At 42.6% G+C, this 18,575-nt stretch overlaps 2 protein-coding genes across 2 annotated transcripts in view; both read right to left on the bottom strand.

Moving 5' to 3' along the window:
- The window catches only part of LOC147337028 (uncharacterized), a 642,403-nt gene that overhangs the window by 424,323 nt on the left and 199,505 nt on the right, over nt 1-18,575 (bottom strand). Inside the window, exons 12-15 of the mRNA XM_086286246.1 lie at nt 11,615-11,788; nt 9,642-9,818; nt 7,245-7,421; nt 4,055-4,231 (exon numbers count right to left, since the gene is read on the bottom strand). Coding sequence (XP_086142372.1) covers nt 4,055-4,231; nt 7,245-7,421; nt 9,642-9,818; nt 11,615-11,788 — 705 coding nt within the window. The remainder of the gene's footprint in view (nt 1-4,054; nt 4,232-7,244; nt 7,422-9,641; nt 9,819-11,614; nt 11,789-18,575) is intronic.
- Nucleotides 13,971-14,876, bottom strand: LOC147337041 (protein NLRC3-like). The gene has a single exon (XM_086265915.1). It carries the CDS (start codon nt 14,874-14,876, stop codon nt 14,025-14,027), a length of 852 nt encoding a protein of 283 aa, XP_086122041.1. The 3' UTR covers nt 13,971-14,024.

Raw genomic sequence — 18,575 nt, forward strand, 5'->3', positions numbered from 1 at the left:
GGACTCTATGACCTCAGTAATCTTTGCTGGGCCTTAATGCTCTGAACAAAGCTGCACATCACAAGACTAAATAGAAATGAATCAGTCTTTCATTCTCACTGCTGTTTGACTTCAGCTCTCAATGTCCCACCATAACCCATGGAAAGAATTACTGTCCATCCAGGCTGCTGAACATGAAGCTGAAGAAGGTGGAGTATTGTGAGGGCTGATGGAGATGATGATGAGAATCCAGGAGCAGTGGGTGGATGGCAGCATCAGCATGAAGGATCAGTGTGAGAACACATCATCATCCACAAAGGAAACCAGTCTGAGTGTCTGACGCTCTTGTTAGAAAGACGCAGTCCCAGCAGTTAGCTTGTCTGCTAGTTAGCTGAGAGCTAACTCACTTGTACATTGAATACCAAACTGTGTAAACCAGGGGTGTCAAAAATATGGCCCGTGGGCCAAATCCAGCCCTTGACATAATTTCACATGTCAAATATTGATGAATTTTCAGGCTTGCTGATAATCAATGTGAGCACGGCTGAGATGTTATTCTGATGAGCAAACCATGTGGCCAAACACTTTAAGAGACAGACTGGGATCATACCATTATGTGAAAGAGGACATGTCCCATAGACAGCAAGGGTAGTGGTAGAGACCAGTACACAGAGAAATGGGAGCTGTACTGAAATGCAAGCGTGTCAGGAAAGAGTGAAAAGGCAAAATGAGCAGCATCTGGCTGCATTTCAGTGATATTGGAGACCACAAAGCTGAGTGCAACATTTATACAGGAGATATACAGGAGACGCTGAGAGCAGAACTGATAAAATTAGGAGCTGGCTAAAGTGAGACCCATTTTTATTTCCACCCATTTTCCACTGTGGAGGACAAAAGGTTTCAAACTGGTCCAGGTCTTAAACCTCACGTGTTCTTCCTAATAGCAGTAAATGGATAGAAATAAGGCTTTTATGAAAACACTGAATAAAACTTGCTGCCTTTACAAAGACTAAATGTACAGTTCAGTATTGAACACTACATAAAATAAACTATATATAAAGTGTGTCTGAATGGCAGAGATGCAGAAATATGTGCATGTAGCACAGAGCCACGGCTCAGTGTCTGAATGAGTCTCACAGACCTGAATGTGCTGTTGAAGCCATTTATAATTATAACGTAATTCTTTACTCGTTTGATCTGCTCCTTACCACAAGCCACCAGACGTAGAAGGTTTTGGACTTTTAACTATATTTTCTGAAGTTTTACAACTTTTCTTACTGTTAAAAACCTCGTTATGGCCATTCATGCTGTACAAAGTAATTAGACATGTGTGGTATCTACAGAAACGTCAGAATCTCAGCTAAAAGTTCACAAAACCATCTCAACAACCACCAAACAGCTGAAACAGCAGGTGAACAGATCACACAAAAAAGATGTAAACACAAATCCCCCTGATCATCTGTTTTTTAAACATGAAGCGTAGTTTTGGACGTTCATTTACTGCTGGTTCAGTGAATTTTGGTTGGACAGTGATGAAACCTGCAGCCTCAGAATCTGTGAGAAGTCTGCTTTCAGCTCGCAACAGCATTGTTGTGTTGTGTGCTGTGGATCCACCTCTGCAAACTCATCACTGTTTCACCATCATGTTTCTACTTAGACAATAACAAAGGAAGCAGTTCCCAGGAACTACTTCCTGTCTTGTTAACATAAGAGTATGTTGCCCTTCAAAACACCTCCACTTCTCCTCTTATTAGAGGACTGCCTTATTATTAATCTGCTAATTCTGTCAGTTGATGAAAGAAAAATGCTTGATCTCACCTGAGAGTTTCCAGTGTACAGCGTGGACTCTTCAGTCCTTCAGACAGAAGCTTCACGCCTGAATCCTTCAGGTTACTGTTACTCAGGTCCAGCTGTCTCAGATTAGAGGTCTGAGAGCTGAGACCTGAGGCCAGAGCTTCACAGCTTCTCTCTGACAGGTCACAGTGACTCAGTCTGAAAAATAACAGATAAACAATTACAAAAATAAAACACTTATGTTGAAGCGTAATGAGATACTATCATATTTAGCAATATTTAATCTTGTTTTGTCAGGAAACTGAGCACTGATGCAGAGCAACATGTGGAGAGAATCAGAGGAGAAGAAGTGAAGAGAGAACAGCAGTAAAACAACACTGAATTGTTCAGTGTTCTTTTGATATCAACAGAATGTGTCAAATTTCTTTATTTTGTATTTGTTTTAGTAGAATTGATGATTATCACTTAGATAACAACCACAGGCCAGGTCTAAATTGCACTTTGGTGACAGTTACACCCAGAAATATTTCAGAAATGTGGACAATTTGTGCTCCATTGTATTCAGTATTGAACAAACTGAGTACCGATGACCACTTAATATTTTTGATATTTTATTTGAGTTGTTCCACCTGATCTGTGTTAACTAGAATAAACATTTAAAAACTAAAGCTATGATCACATATGTACTCACAGAGCTTTGTTGGAGGCTTTGACCACTGGCAGCAGCCTCAGAAGAGCCTTTTTAAAGGCTCATGTTCTCACTTAGATCATTTATTTCTACTTACACTTCTTTCTGGGAAAAATGGAGATTACTTTGAAAACAGGAACTATTTTCCCCAAAAATCAGCCCTGGATTAGTAAATCACTCCAACATGTTCTCAGGCAGAAGAAGCTGTCTTGTTATGAGGGAGAGAAGAAAAAGATCGAGGCATAGAAACTTGTTGAAAGAGAGATAAAGCAGCTAAAATCAGGTCTAAAAGTAAAGCAGAGCATAGGTTGAATAAAGGACACTCAAGGCTGACTCGGAAAGGAATGAAGTCCATGTTGGGGATGCAGAACAAGGAGCAAAGATGAATGTGATGCTGAATCAGCAGAAGACTTGGACTCATTTGATTCCAGCTTTGATATCATTGATTTCAATGAAGATCTTTGTGATTGTAGCAAAGGGCTGGTAGCTCTGAGAGTCCCACTGATGAGGTGTCTGTGAAGGTTCGCAGCCATCTAAAGAGCTTAGAAAAAAAGGCATCTGGTTTCTGGAAGACGTTTCACCTCTCATCCAAGAAGCTTCTTTATTTCTAGGGTCAAATGGTGGAGAGTCCCAGATTAGCCTGTGTACAAACAGACTTCAGCCATATGAGAGTGAGTGTGAGTGAATGAGAGCACACACAGGACACTCTGATCTCTGAATGTGTGTGACGCAGTGAAAAAGAGGATTGTACTGGATATACTGTGACTGACAAACAGAGTTTAAAGAGAAAGGTGTTTGGATTAAAATGGATTATGCTAAAGTGAACGTGCTAATGAAATCTGAACTGACTGAAATGTGAAGTGAAGATAATTCAGATGTAAAAGAGAGAGAAACTGATAATAAGGTGGGGCTGGAGATCAGTGAAGGGCATGTAAACACCTGATTGGTTGAGTAGATATCAGATCGACAGTTTCACAGTTTTCCCTGTGGATTATAACTTTAAGAAGATGTGACATTCATCAAGGAATCCTGCTCTCCGGATTATTTCCATGAACACTGAGCTGGAACACATCTACAGTGCTGGAAGTGCCCGTCTCACCACCAACCTCTCTGTGCACATTCACTTTTCAACCCTTTGTGAGACACTAAAGGTGTAAATCTGAGTATTTATCTATGTTAGTGCAAACACCTCTAATAGGTTGGTTTAGTCTTTCCAAGTCATATCTTCCCTTAGATCTGCGGTCCAGGCTCCTAAAATCATCCTAGTTTAACAAGCAGTACAATCTAGAGGAGAGCTGCACTACCAGGTGTGACTGATAAGATCTGACCTGCAAGGATACTCATGTTTATTTGTATCAGGACAAGCAGGGAAGACCTGGACATCAACTCTGTCAGGCTGCCTGAGTCCTCTCACCCACATCAGCTCAGAACTCTGCATTATCTACTGAGTCAGACTCAGAGGATCAGGGATCAGAAGTTCTACAAAGAGTAGAACCAGACTTCCTGTATAGGTGTGTGGGCCTACTGATCCACAGTGTCAGCACAACTTTCACATCATATTCATCTCAGCACAACTAAAACATGGTGACTGACCTCAGAGTTTCAAGTCCACATCCTGGACTCTCCAGGAAACCACACAGATGCTTCACTCCTGAATCCTGCAGGGTTTTGTTGTGACTCAGGTCTAGCTCTCTCAGATGGGAGGGGTTGGACTTCAGCGCTGCTGCCAGATAATCACAGCTGATCTCTGACAAATCACAGTCCTTCAATCTGAATAAAAAATGAAAGATGTAAGTTTATTAGACAAAGTGTGAGCTTGAAATCATTCAGTGTTTCATCATCTGTTCAGAGCTGAAGAAGGTTCAGAATGTAGAAGTTTAGAAAATGGAAACTCCAAACAGCTGAAGCCAACAGGAAGCAGCTTCAAACAAACAAGAGAAAAAAATGAATTTTTCACATTGAAGTTGTGCATTTATCATAAAGTTGTCAAGTTTTGCCGTGTGAAATAAAAAAAATGAACAGCAATCCTCAGAATTGAACCCTCTGCACAGAGGTTCAGGTTTCTCTTCAGGTCCCAAAGTGCAGAACAACAAGGTTTCAAACAGCTTCGTTCCAGCAGCATCAGCCACAGAAATGCAGAGATAATTCTTTGGATCTCTTGGTTGTGTTGTATGATGCTGTGTTTGCATATCTGGTGTCTGTGTTGCTTTGTGAGGATGGATCACCCATCTACTGCAGCCCCAGATAAACAGAGCTGGACCTGAACCTGGTAGCTTCACTTAGAAGACACTTGTGACGGGAAGGGGGGGGAAGTTTTGTGCAGACAAGTGTTGAATTTGAGTCTGGGACGAGGTCTCCACAGTCTTTGTGGAGATCCACATTCTGCGTACTGCCTGTGAGAAGCTGCAGACATTTCTCCTCCAAATCCACTGAGCAGCTGCTCGTGGTGGTATTAGCTTCATGTGTGCGTGTTAGCATTAAGCCTCGGTGACACTCTGCTGTGGACACGGTCACAGCTGGACGCATGATGGACGAGTCGTCCTTCCTGTTAAACTTCTTTGAGGTGAGCTTGAAGCTGCTGCTTGGGGCGCATGCACAGCTGGTTATTGTACTGGAAATGTTCTGCAGACGAGTCCATGCGCTCACAACAAAGCTCAGTGTGGACGACGCTGAGCACGCTCCAATGCTGATTGGTTAGAAAGTGGGCGGGAACAGGGAAGAGAGCGACAGCAGTGTTCAGCACAAACACGAAGGATCAAAGAAGAAGAACATGACAAGCTCAGATGGAGGCTGCAGTGGACACTTTTCATTGTTTTAACATTCGCTTTCACTTCAGCTTCACCAACAACAGCACAAGCAGAGCAGCCCACTGACTGCGTGGCCGTGACGGCGCCCCCTGGTGACTGTAAACCACTACAACATGTAGACGGCCGTCTGCTGCTCATTTCTTTGCCACCATCACAGGAGCTCTTTATCATGTTCTACACTCTCATTGGTTCTTTGTGTGCTTGTTTTTTACAACAGTAGTCATTGTGATTGTTCAAAGAAGACAGTCAGCTGTGACTAAATGTAGCTCCTACAGCAGTGATTGGAATAACTACTGAAGCTAATCCAGTATCAAAGCTCAGGAATCAGCAGCTCCCACCTCGTTTTCTTTGAACAACTATTTTTAGCTGCTGTGTTTTTGTGTTTCTGCGGACCTCAGACATCCTGCTGCTCTGGAGAACTGAAGCTCTAAAGGCTTCAGCCTTTATCTCCAAGAAACAAAGCTGATCATGGAGACCCAGCAGGTCAGCTGATCTGTGGACAGCACCAGCATCTTTAAGTAAGTCTGAGAGGTGAGCAGTCTTTGGAAGCCTTTACTGTCTGATAGTCTCAGAGCAGGATTTGGATCATTATTTGGCTTTTCTTCTATTATTATGTTTAGTTTCTGATAGGTTTGTAGCTTGAACCCATCCGCTGGAACGTTGAAGACAATATAATTACACTGCAAAGCAAGACACGAAGTAGGAAAGTTCTTCATGTTACTCGTGCACGGGAGAGACCGGACAGAGCGCCGTCCCTTCGCTTGACCCCAGTTGCTCTCGTCCGTTCTCCCGTACCACTGTCCTTTTATTGAGGTTACGTGAATATGCATAGGTTCATTAACATATGACGTCTACATACACACAAAGAGTACCTTGCCTGTGTGTGTGTGGTGGATGTGTATGTGTGTGTGTGTGTGTGTGTGTGTGGGGGGGGGGGGGGGGGTACTGCTGATCAAAGGGTCATAAAGGCACACAAGCAAACATCCTTGGTCAGGAAGAGGGTAGACCCCCCCTCATCCTAGATAGACAGTAAGGAAGTCCAGCAGTTCATTTATACACAAAAAGCACTTAGGCTAGAACAGACGTAACTACGTTAATCCTACCATAACACAATTAAACAAGGTACGAACTTTCCCATGCTCCCAGGATGTAGGTGTGCATTCTAGTGTGGAATACACACCAAGCCTCTGTAGCCTGTTAAAGATCACACAACTTATCACTACACAATTGATTATACACCTCTAAGCATCTATGGTTAAATATTTCTAAGCATAAATGACAATCAACAATACAAACTCTAACAGTTTCTGCTTCACAGATATTCTCTGAGACGCTCTCAGAAGTGTTTCCCACTGTTGGACAAACTTTCACAGTTTCTTCATAAAGGAGATCTCCTGTGCAGTCCATCTGTGATAATATGTTAAACACTGAATTATGCTTCATATCTGAATGCACTGACTGTTAATTACTGATGAGAACATAATCAGTAAATATAAATATGTTTGAGTTTGGCTTTGATGAATCAGAATAAAAGTAATAAAATAATGATTTTAGAGACAGGCCTAACTCAGGCCAGCTGACAGCCTGTGTACAAACAGACTTCAGCCATATGAGAGTGAGTGTGACTGAATGAGAGCACACACAGGACACTCTGATCTCTGAATGTGTGTGACGCAGTGAAAAAGAGGATTGTACTGGATATACTGTGACTGACAAACAGAGTTTAAAGAGAAAGGTGTTTGGATTAAAATGGATTATGCTAAAGTGAACGTGCTAATGAAATCTGAACTGACTGAAATGTGAAGTGAAGATTATTCATTATTTACTGAGTCAGACTCAGAGGATCAGGGATCAGAAGTTCTACAAAGAGTAGAACCAGACTTCCTGTATAGAGGTGTGTGGGCCTACTGATCCACAGTGTCAGCACAACTTTCACATCATATTCATCTCAGCACAACTAAAACATGGTGACTGACCTCAGAGTTTCAAGTCCACATCCTGGACTCTCCAGGAAACCACACAGATGCTTCACTCCTGAATCCTGCAGGGTTTTGTTGTGACTCAGGTCTAGCTCTCTCAGATGGGAGGGGTTGGACTTCAGCGCTGCTGCCAGATAATCACAGCTAATCTCTGACAAACCACAGTCCTTCAATCTGAATAAAAAATGAAAGATGTAAGTTTATTAGACAAAGTGTGAGCTTGAAATCATTCAGTGTTTCATCATCTGTTCAGAGCTGAAGAAGGTTCAGAATGTAGAAGTTTAGAAAATGGAAACTCCAAACAGCTGAAGCCAACAGGAAGCAGCTTCAAGCTTTTTGCTCACGGTGCAACATGTAAAACCAGTTAAAAACAATAAATAAATGTTTTAAAAAAGAAGGAAGCAGCTTCAAACAAACACAACAAGAGAAAAAACTGAATGTTTCACATTAAAGTCGTACATTTATCATAAAAACAGGAAAAAGACTTGAAAAAGTCGTGTTTTTCCTTCCAGGAACAACAAGGCTTCACTTTTAAAGGTGAAGTGTGAAAGAAATGGACATATTTGAAGTCAAACACCTTTTTCCAGTCACATTATTAAAGCAGACAAACTACAAGCTCATTTTCATTCCAACAAGTCGTCTTCTGACCTGGACTAACAACACTGGTCTCTATGTGCAGCTGGCTGTGAGACCAGTGCTCAGGGAGCGTCTACAAAGTGCAACACTGAAAGAACATCACACACTAATTTGCTTCCAGCACTTTCACACAAACATCTACTGTCATTATTGTCACCAAACTCTGTGGATCCTTTATTGCAAATTCAAATGGGATCAAATGGTCAGACAAAAGAGGGTTATGAGGAAATATGATGAAGTGTTGAGTATTAGCAGCAAGTTATTGAATCATTTTCCTCAGAAACCAACAAAATGATTGACAAACATGTTTTTACAAACTCAGTGTTGGACTTGGATCAGCAGGATAAGCTGATGTTTAAAGGCATTTGAGTCTCGCTGTATGAGAGTCCAGTTATTACTCAATATTTATGGATGATTTTCTTTCAGTGTTGCACTTTGTAGACGCTCCCTGAGCCTCACAGCCAGCTGCACATGGACCAGCTGACATTACCCAGCATTAGAGGCGGCTGTAAAAAAAATGGATTTTCCTATTTAAATGGTTTTAATTTGAATAAAGCGATGTTGATTCATTCAATCCTGAATCGATTTTTAATATAAATGTATTTTGCCAGAATCTCAGGTTAAAGCTCCCAAAAGTATTTCAACAAGCAGCAAACAGATAAAACAGTAAATGAGAGCAGCTAAACACACAAAGATGGAAACACAGAGCGTGGATCGTTCACTCGACGGCACGTACACGGACACGCCGTCGGGGCTGAAAGTGGACAGCTCACAGATCCTGAAGCTGCAGGTTTCATCTGTCTCCAACCAAAACTGAGTGAAGCAGCAGCAGAAGAAGATCCAAACTACGCTTTACGTTTGATGAACATCGTCATGAATTCTCTCTGACTTTGACGTTTACTTCCTGCACAGCTCTCTCTCTCTCAGTGTACTTCAAGAACAGTTTACCTTCAAAAATCTGTTTCCTGCATTATTCACTGCTTATTACGCACCAGTCTGCTGTTGTGTTCACTGCTGTCGGCCTCTGAAAACAAAGCCTCATTTCTGCTGTTCAATACTGAAGAAATTTAAACCTTTTAAAATGATGACAGATTACAAACTCTCAGCTGTGTCTGTAATCAAACCTCTGTAACTTTGCTTCACTTCAGCAGAATCAGCTCATGTTCACATGTTGGTTCATGGTTTGCTTCAGTTTTTGATGGACTGCAGAATATTTTGAAGGTTATCTGCTATAAAAAGCCAGAAGAGGAAAATCTGCTTCATGTGTTTCTGTTTGATCCTCAGTGACTTTGACACGAAGGCCTCTGCTGTGATGATCACACCTCTGATCAAGTCTCACAGTGTCAGCTTTGTTTTTATACATATGGATATGTGCTGATAAATGATCAGAATTATAATATTTCCCACTGTCTGCTGTGTGCCGTGACCTTTGACCTGCTAAAGACAGTCAGCTGTGGATTATTCATTGTTGTGTCTGATACTTAGAACTGTGAGGAAGAAGCTACACAGTTAATCAGGGTCCCCTCTCTCTGAATCAGGAAAGGTGTGGACCGCGGGCCATACGTTGAGTATCACTGTTTGAAATGCAAACATTGTTCTGCTGCAGTCAATGGACTAAACCAGAGAAGAAGAAAACAGACTTTACCATGAAGATCCTCAGTGTGGATCAGTATAATATCAGCCTGATGTCTGCAGTTTAGTGTCAGCACAACTTTCACATCATATTCATCTCAGCACAACTAAAACATGCTGACTGACCTCAGAGTTTCAAGTCCACATCCTGGACTCTCCAGGAAACCACACAGATGCTTCACTCCTGGATCCTGCAGCTTGTTATTGTGACTCAGGTCCAGCTCTCTCAGATGGGAGGGGTTGGACTTCAGTGCTGCCGCCAGATAATCACAGCTGATCTTTGACAAACCACAGCTCACCAATCTGTATAAAGAATGAAAGATGTAAGTTTATTAGACAAAGTGCTTGAAATCATTCAGTGTTTCATCATCTGTTCAGAGCTGAAGAAGGTTCTGTGAGATTATTCTGAATCATATGTTATCTTATATCTGTAGTTAAAGTAGTTGAATTATGTTAACTGCTGTAGGTCATATAATATCCTTTAGTCTAGATCAGGGGTGCCCAATCCCGGTCCTCGAGAGCTACTATCCTGCAGCTTTTAGATGCATCCCTACTCCAACATAGCTGAATCAAATGGTTTGATCTCTTCAGCATGCCATCATGTTTGGCAAAGGCCTGATAACAAGCCATTCATTTGATTCAGGTGTGTGGGAACAAGGATGCATCTAAAAGCTGCAGGACGGTAGCTCTCGAGGACCGGGATTGGGCACCCCTGGTCTAGATTGTGTGCTGTGTATGTAGCTTAATTTCCATTATATTTTTGGGTTAAACGAATGTGACCACTTTTGGATTTGTTAGACAGGTGTGCATTACCCTGTACCCTTGATCTGCTGTGAATGTGTTACACTGTTTCTTGACATTTCATACTGCTGAATCATGAAGAGAATGTTGTGTGCAGAGGACCTTGTGCTGATAATAGAAGAGACAGACCACATTCCATACCCCCACCTTTACAGAGAGCAGAAAGACAGGGAGCCGAGTTCATAACTTAGGCGCTGTAACAGAGAAATAATGTGAATGTTTAGGCTTTTACAACTAGGTGGGGGCCACTAGAGGCTATAAGAAGCTGAGTAACCCGTCACCATTTTGAGATTTGCTGTGACCCTCTTCATGCATGTCTCCCCATCCGGATGGCTTATGCTCATAAGTGTTGGATTGTATGGAAATAAAGGATTGTTGATTGAGCATTTATACACCGAGTATTGTCCTTCCTTCAGCAAAAAGATTCAAAGAATTGGGAGATCTTAACAGTTCAGAATGTAGAAGTTTAGAAAATGGAAACTCCAAACAGCTGAAACCAACAGGAAGCAGCTTCAAACAAACACAACAAGAGAAAAAACTCTGAATGTTTCACATTAAAGTCGTACATTTATCATAAAAACAGGAAAAAGACTTGAAAAAGTCGTGTTTTTCCTTCCAGGAACAACAAGGCTTCACTTTTAAAGGTGAAGTGTGAAAGAAATGGACATATTTGAAGTCCAACACCTTTTTCCAGTCACATTATTAAAGCAGACAAACTACAAGCTCATTTTCATTCCAACAAGTCATCTTCTGACCCTTTATTATTATTGTTATTATTCAATATTTATGGAGGATGTTTTTAAATTGGGCTCGAATATGTGACAGACATTTCATCCCATGTCAGGTTGGCCTCATCCTGGGCCGGATTATCCAGCACACACTTTGACCACAGGCCCAGGGGCCACGCACAGCTGGGCTCCATCCAAGAGACAGGAAACAAACCAACACAATAATAAAAAGCACCATGTGATCTTCTTACATCTTCAAGACAAACATAGTAAAAACATGAGCATATTTGTTTCCTGATAAAATGATGTGACAGGTAGAAGAGAATAAAGTGGTGGTGTCACAGCCTTTCTCCCCTCTGCTGCCGAGGCTGTTAGTCTCTCCCAAACTCAGCTACAGGACTTCCAAATGAATGAAAGCAGCAGAAGTGGCTTTACAAATAAAACCACAGTGACATACAGTAATTAAGAATCTCCTAAGCAATCCAAAGATAAGAAAAGTTCACCTGTCAATTCTATAAAGCTTGGTTGTTTATACAATAATATCATTTAATGATATGTTTGGATCCTGACCTGAGAGTTTCCAGTGTACAATGTGGACTCTGCAGTGCAGCAGACAGAAGCTTCACCCCTGAATCCCGCAGGTCATTGTTACTCAGGTCCAGCTCTTTCAGACTAGAGGACTGGGAGTTGAGAACTGAGGACAGAGCATCACAGCTTCTCTCTGAGAGGTTACAGCCACTCAGTCTGGAAGAAAACAAACAAACAAATTAATTAAATCAGTCAAATGAAAAAAAATTTTAACGCCAGCATGCAATACAATTATTGGTTAACTAAATAGCTTCATTAAAACACAACTCTTCTTCTATATCAGCACTTACTCCTTGTAAGCTCCACCTGCTCCACCTTCTGAGTCAGTTGTTCACACCAAAGAAAACGACCATCATTTCATGCGGCTAACATACCGGCGCCAGCTGTGGTCTCAAGGCTGGAGCTGAACATAACAAATCTCACCCTGCTAACAGACGGTGTTTAGACTGTTCCTTCCCATCCTAAGCATGCTTATCCCCTCCCGGTGCAGACGGTGGGTCGAGGGGACCAGCGCTAATGCTGCAGGCCCGGATGCGCTGTCTACACCGGCTGTCTCTCACCTTTTACCCATCCCTGTTGCTTGCTTTGTGTATTGTAGGTACGGTTGGCAAGGTCAGTATCCTAATTGCCCCTTGAAATTAAATACAGTGTTCTGAATCTGAATCTGAAAAGATTACAGAAGACGAATCTGTTCAGTGAATATTACGCTCATGCGGTCAAGAAATACCAAAGGTAGGTAAAACTCTGGTTGTTGCAGCCATCCAGTATGACATGCTTTGTACTGTTCTGCTGCAGTTTGTGACACCTGGTTGATGAGTTGTGAAGGATGATGAAACAAACACTTCACTCAATGTTTGTCTTCTAAACTGGATGTAATTTGGGCAGCCGATAGTTTTTCTTAATCTATCCCAGCTGCAAATAGGAACACAACAAATAACTAACTTTACCCACTTGGATCCTTATCATTCAAGATTGTGAAAAGATTCTCTACTCAGATAATACTGGTGATGTTAGATGAGAGAGATGATTTGGAAGATGATGAAGAGGAAGAGTTTTCAGAACTCGAGGCCTTTTGTCTTCACTGTATAGGACAGAGAAGAAAGGAAGGGAGGGAGCAGTGAGGAGAATAACACACAGGAAATGGTCTTGGGCAGACTCAAACCAGGCCCTGGAGTCATGACTCTAACCTTCAGTGCATGGGTCACCTGCTCAGCCAGGTAAGCTACAGCAGTCAGCAGTGTGTGAGTTAATTTGAAGACAATGATGACTATAAGTCAGGTAAAAAAAAATACTATCATCAACCAACCAGGGGAAAACAGTGAGCTTGAATGACCAAGCTTTGACCAAGGGTGGCTCACTCCTCGGTCTTCTTGCCCAAGCAGTGAACCACCCTGCATGGCCATCAATGTGGTGCAACCAAGGCCATCATACAGTACAGGCCATCCAAGCTGATTTTAACTTTTCATCCCAGATACCACCTTAGAAATCATCTAGAGTACGATATGTTGGCTGTTCTAGATCCAATCACAACAAACAGAGAGCTGTTGTGTGTCCAAGGTGAACAGGAAGAATATATACATGCATAAAGTCAATAAAGTCAGAAGGTTTGCTTTAGACTGTGCTGCAGTTTATCATCAAAGACTGACAAACAGGCACCATGCTGCCAACAAATGGCATCAAGTCTGACTTGAGGTTTTTCTTTTTTTTTTCTTTTTTTTTTTTTTTTAAATCAAGATTAAATTTTATAGCAACCACAGCAGAGATGACCAGGGAAGCTGTGCTTGAGGGGATATAGCTAAAACAGCTGGTTTCAGACTGAAGATGAACTGAGGTGCTGCACCCAAGTCTGCAGGTTCAGGGAGGGACAAACATCTGCTGCAACCAGATTGGAGTGAGAGGAGAGAGCAGGCCAACAACAACAAAGAAACAACAAACACACTGTGGAAGACCGAAGCAGAGTTTAGTTTAAAGTGGAACTAAGGATGTTTCTCTGGCTGCCAGGATTCACTGAGTAATTCAAATGCTTTCTTTAATGCAGGACCCACCATGCATGTAAAAGCAAGTGTTTCACCAACATTTGTGACTAAAATAGACCTGCAGTAGAAATGAATCTAGGAGCATGCATGTGAATATAAAGTATCACAACATCAGGCACATGCAGCCTAAGTGTTTAAACAAAGACTGATAACATAACAGCAGCAGTGATGATCAGAGTTTATGGTGAATCCAGCGTCTCGAGTACACCGAGTTCTGGAGGCATCAAAGAGGTCACAGTTGTATTGGAGAAATCCCAAAACTTTAGGATACAAATTCATACAAAGACAGAAAGCCTGGTGAAATAAATTACTGACACAGTTGGATGTTAAAAGTAAAGACATGAGTACAAATGTACTCACAGAGCTTTGTTGGAGGCTTTGACCACTGGCAGCAGCCTCAGAAGAGCCTCCTCTGAAGCAGAGTATTTCTTCAGGTCAAACACATCCAGATCTTCTTCTGATGACAGTAAGATGAAGACCAGAGCTGACCACTGAGCAGGAGACAGTTCATCTGTGGAGAGACTTCCTGATCTCAGGGACTGTTGGATCTCCTCCACTAGAGAATGATCATTCAGTTCATTCAGACAGTGGAACAGATTGATGCTTTTCTCTGCAGACAGATTCTCACTGAGCTTCTTCTTGATGTACTGGACTGTTTTCTTATTGGTCTGTGAGCTACTTCCTGTCTGTGTCAGCAGACCTCGTAGGAGAGTCTGATTGGTCTGCAGTGAAAGACCCAGGAGGAAGCGGAGGAACAAGTCCAGGTGTCCATTTGGACTCTGTAAGGCCTTGTTCACAGCACTCTGGTGAAGAGATGGTTTAAACCACCAGGAGGTTGTTTGTTTGTCTTCCAGCAGATTGAGTCCAGAGTTGATGAAGGTCAGATGGACATGAAGAGCAGCCAGAAACTCCTGAACACTCAGATGGATGAAGCAGAACACCTTGTCCTGGTACAGTCCGCTCTCCTCTTTAAAGATCTGTGTGAACACTCCTGAGTACACTGAGGCTGCTCTGATATCGATGCCACACCCTGTCAGGTCTGATTCATAGAAGATCAGGTTTCCTTTCTGCAGCTGATCAAAAGCCAGTTTTCCCAGAGACTCCATCATCTTCCTGCTCTCTGGACTCCAGTGTGGATCTGTCTCAGCTCCTCCATCATACTTGACCTTCTTCACTTTGGCCTGAACCACCAGGAAGTGGATGTACATCTCAGTCAGGGTGTTGGGCAGCTGTCCTCCCTCTCTGGTTTCCAGCACATCCTCCAGAACTGTAGCAGTGATCCAGCAGAACACTGGGATGTGGCACATGATGTGGAGGCTTCGTGATGTCTTGATGTGGGAGATGATGCTGCTGGCCTGCTCCTCATCTCTGAATCTCTTCCTGAAGTACTCCTCCTTCTGTGGGTCAGTGAACCCTCTGACCTCTGTCACCATGCCAACACAGTCAGGAGGGATCTGATTGGCTGCTGCAGGTCGTGTGGTTATCCAGAGGCGAGCAGAGGGAAGCAGTTTCCCCCTGATGAGGTTTATCAGCAGCACATCCACTGAGGTGGACTTTCTAGGGTCAGTTAGGATTGTAGTTTTGTGGAAGTCCAGAGGAAGTCGACACTCATCCAGACCATCAAAGATGAACACAACCTGGAAGTCTTCAAAGCTGCAGATTCCTGCTTCTTTGGTTTCAGTAAAGAAGTGATGAACAAGTCCCACCAAGCTGAACTTTTCCTCTTTCAGCACATTCAGCTCTCTGAAAGTGAATGGAAATATGAACTGGATGTCCTGGTTGGCTTTGTCTTCAGCCCAGTCCAGGCTGTATTTCTGTGTTAAGACTGTTTTCCCAATGCCAGCCACTCCCTTTGTCAGCACTGTTCTGATTGGTTCGTCTCTTCCAGGTGAGGCTTTAAAGATGTCTTCTTGTCTGATGGTTGTTTCTGGTCTGTCTGGTTTCCTGGATGCTGTTTCAATCTGTCTGACCTCATGTTCATCATTGACCTCTGCAGTCCCTCCCTCTGTGATGTAGAGCTCTGTGTAGATCTGATTCAGGAGGGTTGGGTTTCCTGCTTTAGCGATGCCCTCAAACACACACTGGAACTTCTTCTTCAGGGTGGATTTAAGGTTACGATGACAAACTGCAGCTTGAAGTTCTGAATGAGAAGAAAAATAAACACTCAATTCCAAAAAGAACTAATCTTTAAAACATGTTGCTCCATCTTCCATCTCTGGAAAATGTTCATTTATCCAGCAGCTTAAATCTTTAGATAAATCCTCTTACTGCTCTGCAGACGGTCAGCCAGCTCCTCCTGCTTCATTCTCCTCAGGAAGTCCACTGTGATCTTCACAAATGCCTCTCTGCTGCTGCTCCTCTGACTCTCTAAGCATTCTGGGTAATCTGGACTCAGAACCTTCTGGATCTTCTTCAGCTCGTTCTTCACAAAAGTGATGATGTTGTCCTCCAGCAGCTGGAACAGAATATTTATGAATGAGCCAATCAGACTGAAATCATGGAGCCAAACATCAGATCCATGTTGGACACATTGACGATCCACTGGTCTACAAAGAGCAGCATGGAGATGACTGTGAACAGAACAGATGTAACAGTAGTTGTTGTACATGTACAGACCATAAATATGGAGTCCAGCTGTGTTTGATGCTGCTGGGCAGACTGACCACTGGGAACCTCTGAGCTCTGCTGCTCCACTCTGTGGAGGAACCATGAAGGATTAGATCAACACAGGATAAAGATCCAGGAGTTTCTGCTCAAATAACTTCATCTGAATCAAGTCTGTCAAGTTTTAAACTCTCAGATTGTGAACATATCAGTAATTTTCAGTCTGTTTTCATGGACGTCCTTTCAGTGGTGATGTCAGGGATGATTTTGAAGAAGCTCATCAAACTGAACCATCAGCAGATCACTGCTCCAAAACCAGAACATGATCCGAGTCTCCCTCCACCACCAGAACACCAGCTTTACTAACGTGGTAGATCAGTGTAGTACAGATCAATAACTGATGAGTCATTTGATCAAAATCACTGAGTGCTTCACGTCTGACCCTCTGATGCTTCTGTAGACATTTTGCATATTTAATGAATGTCTGACAGTTTTACATTCATTCTATGAACACAGTGGAAATGTTGTGTTATAGTCTCCATGTTGTTTCCAGCATCATAAATTCTTAAGTTCAGAAAATTAGATTCTTTCTTCACAGCTGAAAAACAACAACATTTATTCTCTATTGAAATCTGCATCGTCCACTCCAAAGGTCACAATCTGAAGGTAACATCTGGTTTTGTTCCCTGTGGTTAACTCTGAGCATCAGTATGGTGGGATTTATCCACTACATCCACACCACTGTGGTTCAGTGTTGTCCTGATGGAGTAACAGCAGCCAGTATGATCCAGGCTTTAGCTGCTGGGTCTCTGTGTGACCTCTCAGACTGTTTAACAGATCAGACACAAAGAGAATCAGAGCAGCTCTGTTCTTTAAAGACAAACATGAACCCACTCAGGTCACACTTTCCCCACAGATATGAGCATCACTGTCCTCAAACAGCAAATGACCAAGTCGAACATTTGGATCTTTTCTCTTTCATTGTTTTCTTTTTAATGGATCTTTGTAACAATCTGAGGATGTTTCAGGTCATATTTATCCAGGAAACACAAACATGTAAAGGAGTCATCACAGCTCTCTGACCTCGTTGCTCCAGGTTCACCACTGAAGAGTGGAACGTCGCCTTTGGACCGGTCACTCCTCACAGACGGACAGCTGGACCCTGCAGACTGTGACCTCTGACCTCTGCAGACACAAACATGATTGAAGCAGCTGTGATCACACAGACTGCAGATAATGCAGCTGTTTCCTGTCAGTAACATCCTCTTAGATTAGAGTTCAGCTTTTTACAGGAAAACTGGACAAAACTGATTTTTGTTACAAACTCATTTTCATTTCCTCTCAGCTCACAAACACAGTCAGACAATCAACCAGAGTCAACACTGATTATAATGTCAATGCAGAATTATTTCTGTTACTCAGTGAGTTCAGCTCTCTGACCTCGTTGCTCCAGGTTCACCACTGAAGTCTGGAGGATTTAGACCTTTGGACCAGTCGCTCCTCACAGACGGACAGCTGGACCCTGCAGACTCTGCTCTGTCCTCCTCTTCCTCCATCATCATCTTCAGTCAGTCTGAGAGGTAAACCACAAACACTCAGTGAGTTCACATTAACAGGAGGAACTGAGTTACAGTCGCTGACCTCTGACCTGTCATGTGACCATGAAACCAGGTCAATATGTCTGTAGGTTCAGTCATCCAGGTCATGTGATCTAAGGAGCTTGGAGAGAAAAGAGACGTCTTTAAGTTTCTGGAAGACGTTTCATCAGAGAAGCTTCTTCAGCTCTAAAACCAAACGGTGGAGAGTCCCAGATATTTAAACCTGAGAGGGAAAGAAAGCATGTCGCTGACCCACCACTGATGTTATTTCAAGGAGGAAACTGAGAGCCTTTGCACCAGGAGCACAAACATCAGCTCCAGCAATGATCCACTGATGTGTTTTTATTCCATGTATGAATGTTGTTATTGACAGAGATGACGTTTGTGTGTCAGTGATGCAGTGACTGTTGTTGTTACCTGTACAGGCTGGTTAGACTCTATGAAACAGATCATACAGATCTCTGCATGTTAGAAGAGACTATTAAAGGTCATGAATGAGACAAAGGCAGGGAGGCGTCCTTTACAGCTAAACAGCAGAGTGAGAGAACAGCCAGCACCTCTACATTTATCACATTATACAGCACATGTATGATACTGACAGGGATGAGAAGAATTTAGTGATTCTGATCCCATCATTGATATTACTTATTGATTCTCAGTAGCTCTGCTCTGACAGTCACCACCATCACTGAGCAGCATATCAAA

Source organism: Aulonocara sp. 'chitande type north' Nkhata Bay, linkage group LG3, assembly GCF_057382095.1.
Source record: "Aulonocara sp. 'chitande type north' Nkhata Bay isolate Kocher_YH1m ecotype deep benthic linkage group LG3, A_spYH_male_GT1.1, whole genome shotgun sequence".
In the NCBI taxonomy this organism is placed as follows: domain Eukaryota; kingdom Metazoa; phylum Chordata; class Actinopteri; order Cichliformes; family Cichlidae; genus Aulonocara; species Aulonocara sp. 'chitande type north' Nkhata Bay.

Excerpts from the sequence above, each read along its gene's own strand:
- LOC147337041 (XM_086265915.1), bottom strand. The coding sequence starts at position 14,876 with ATGTACATCCACTTCCTGGTGGTTCAGGCCAAAGTGAAGAAGGTCAAG.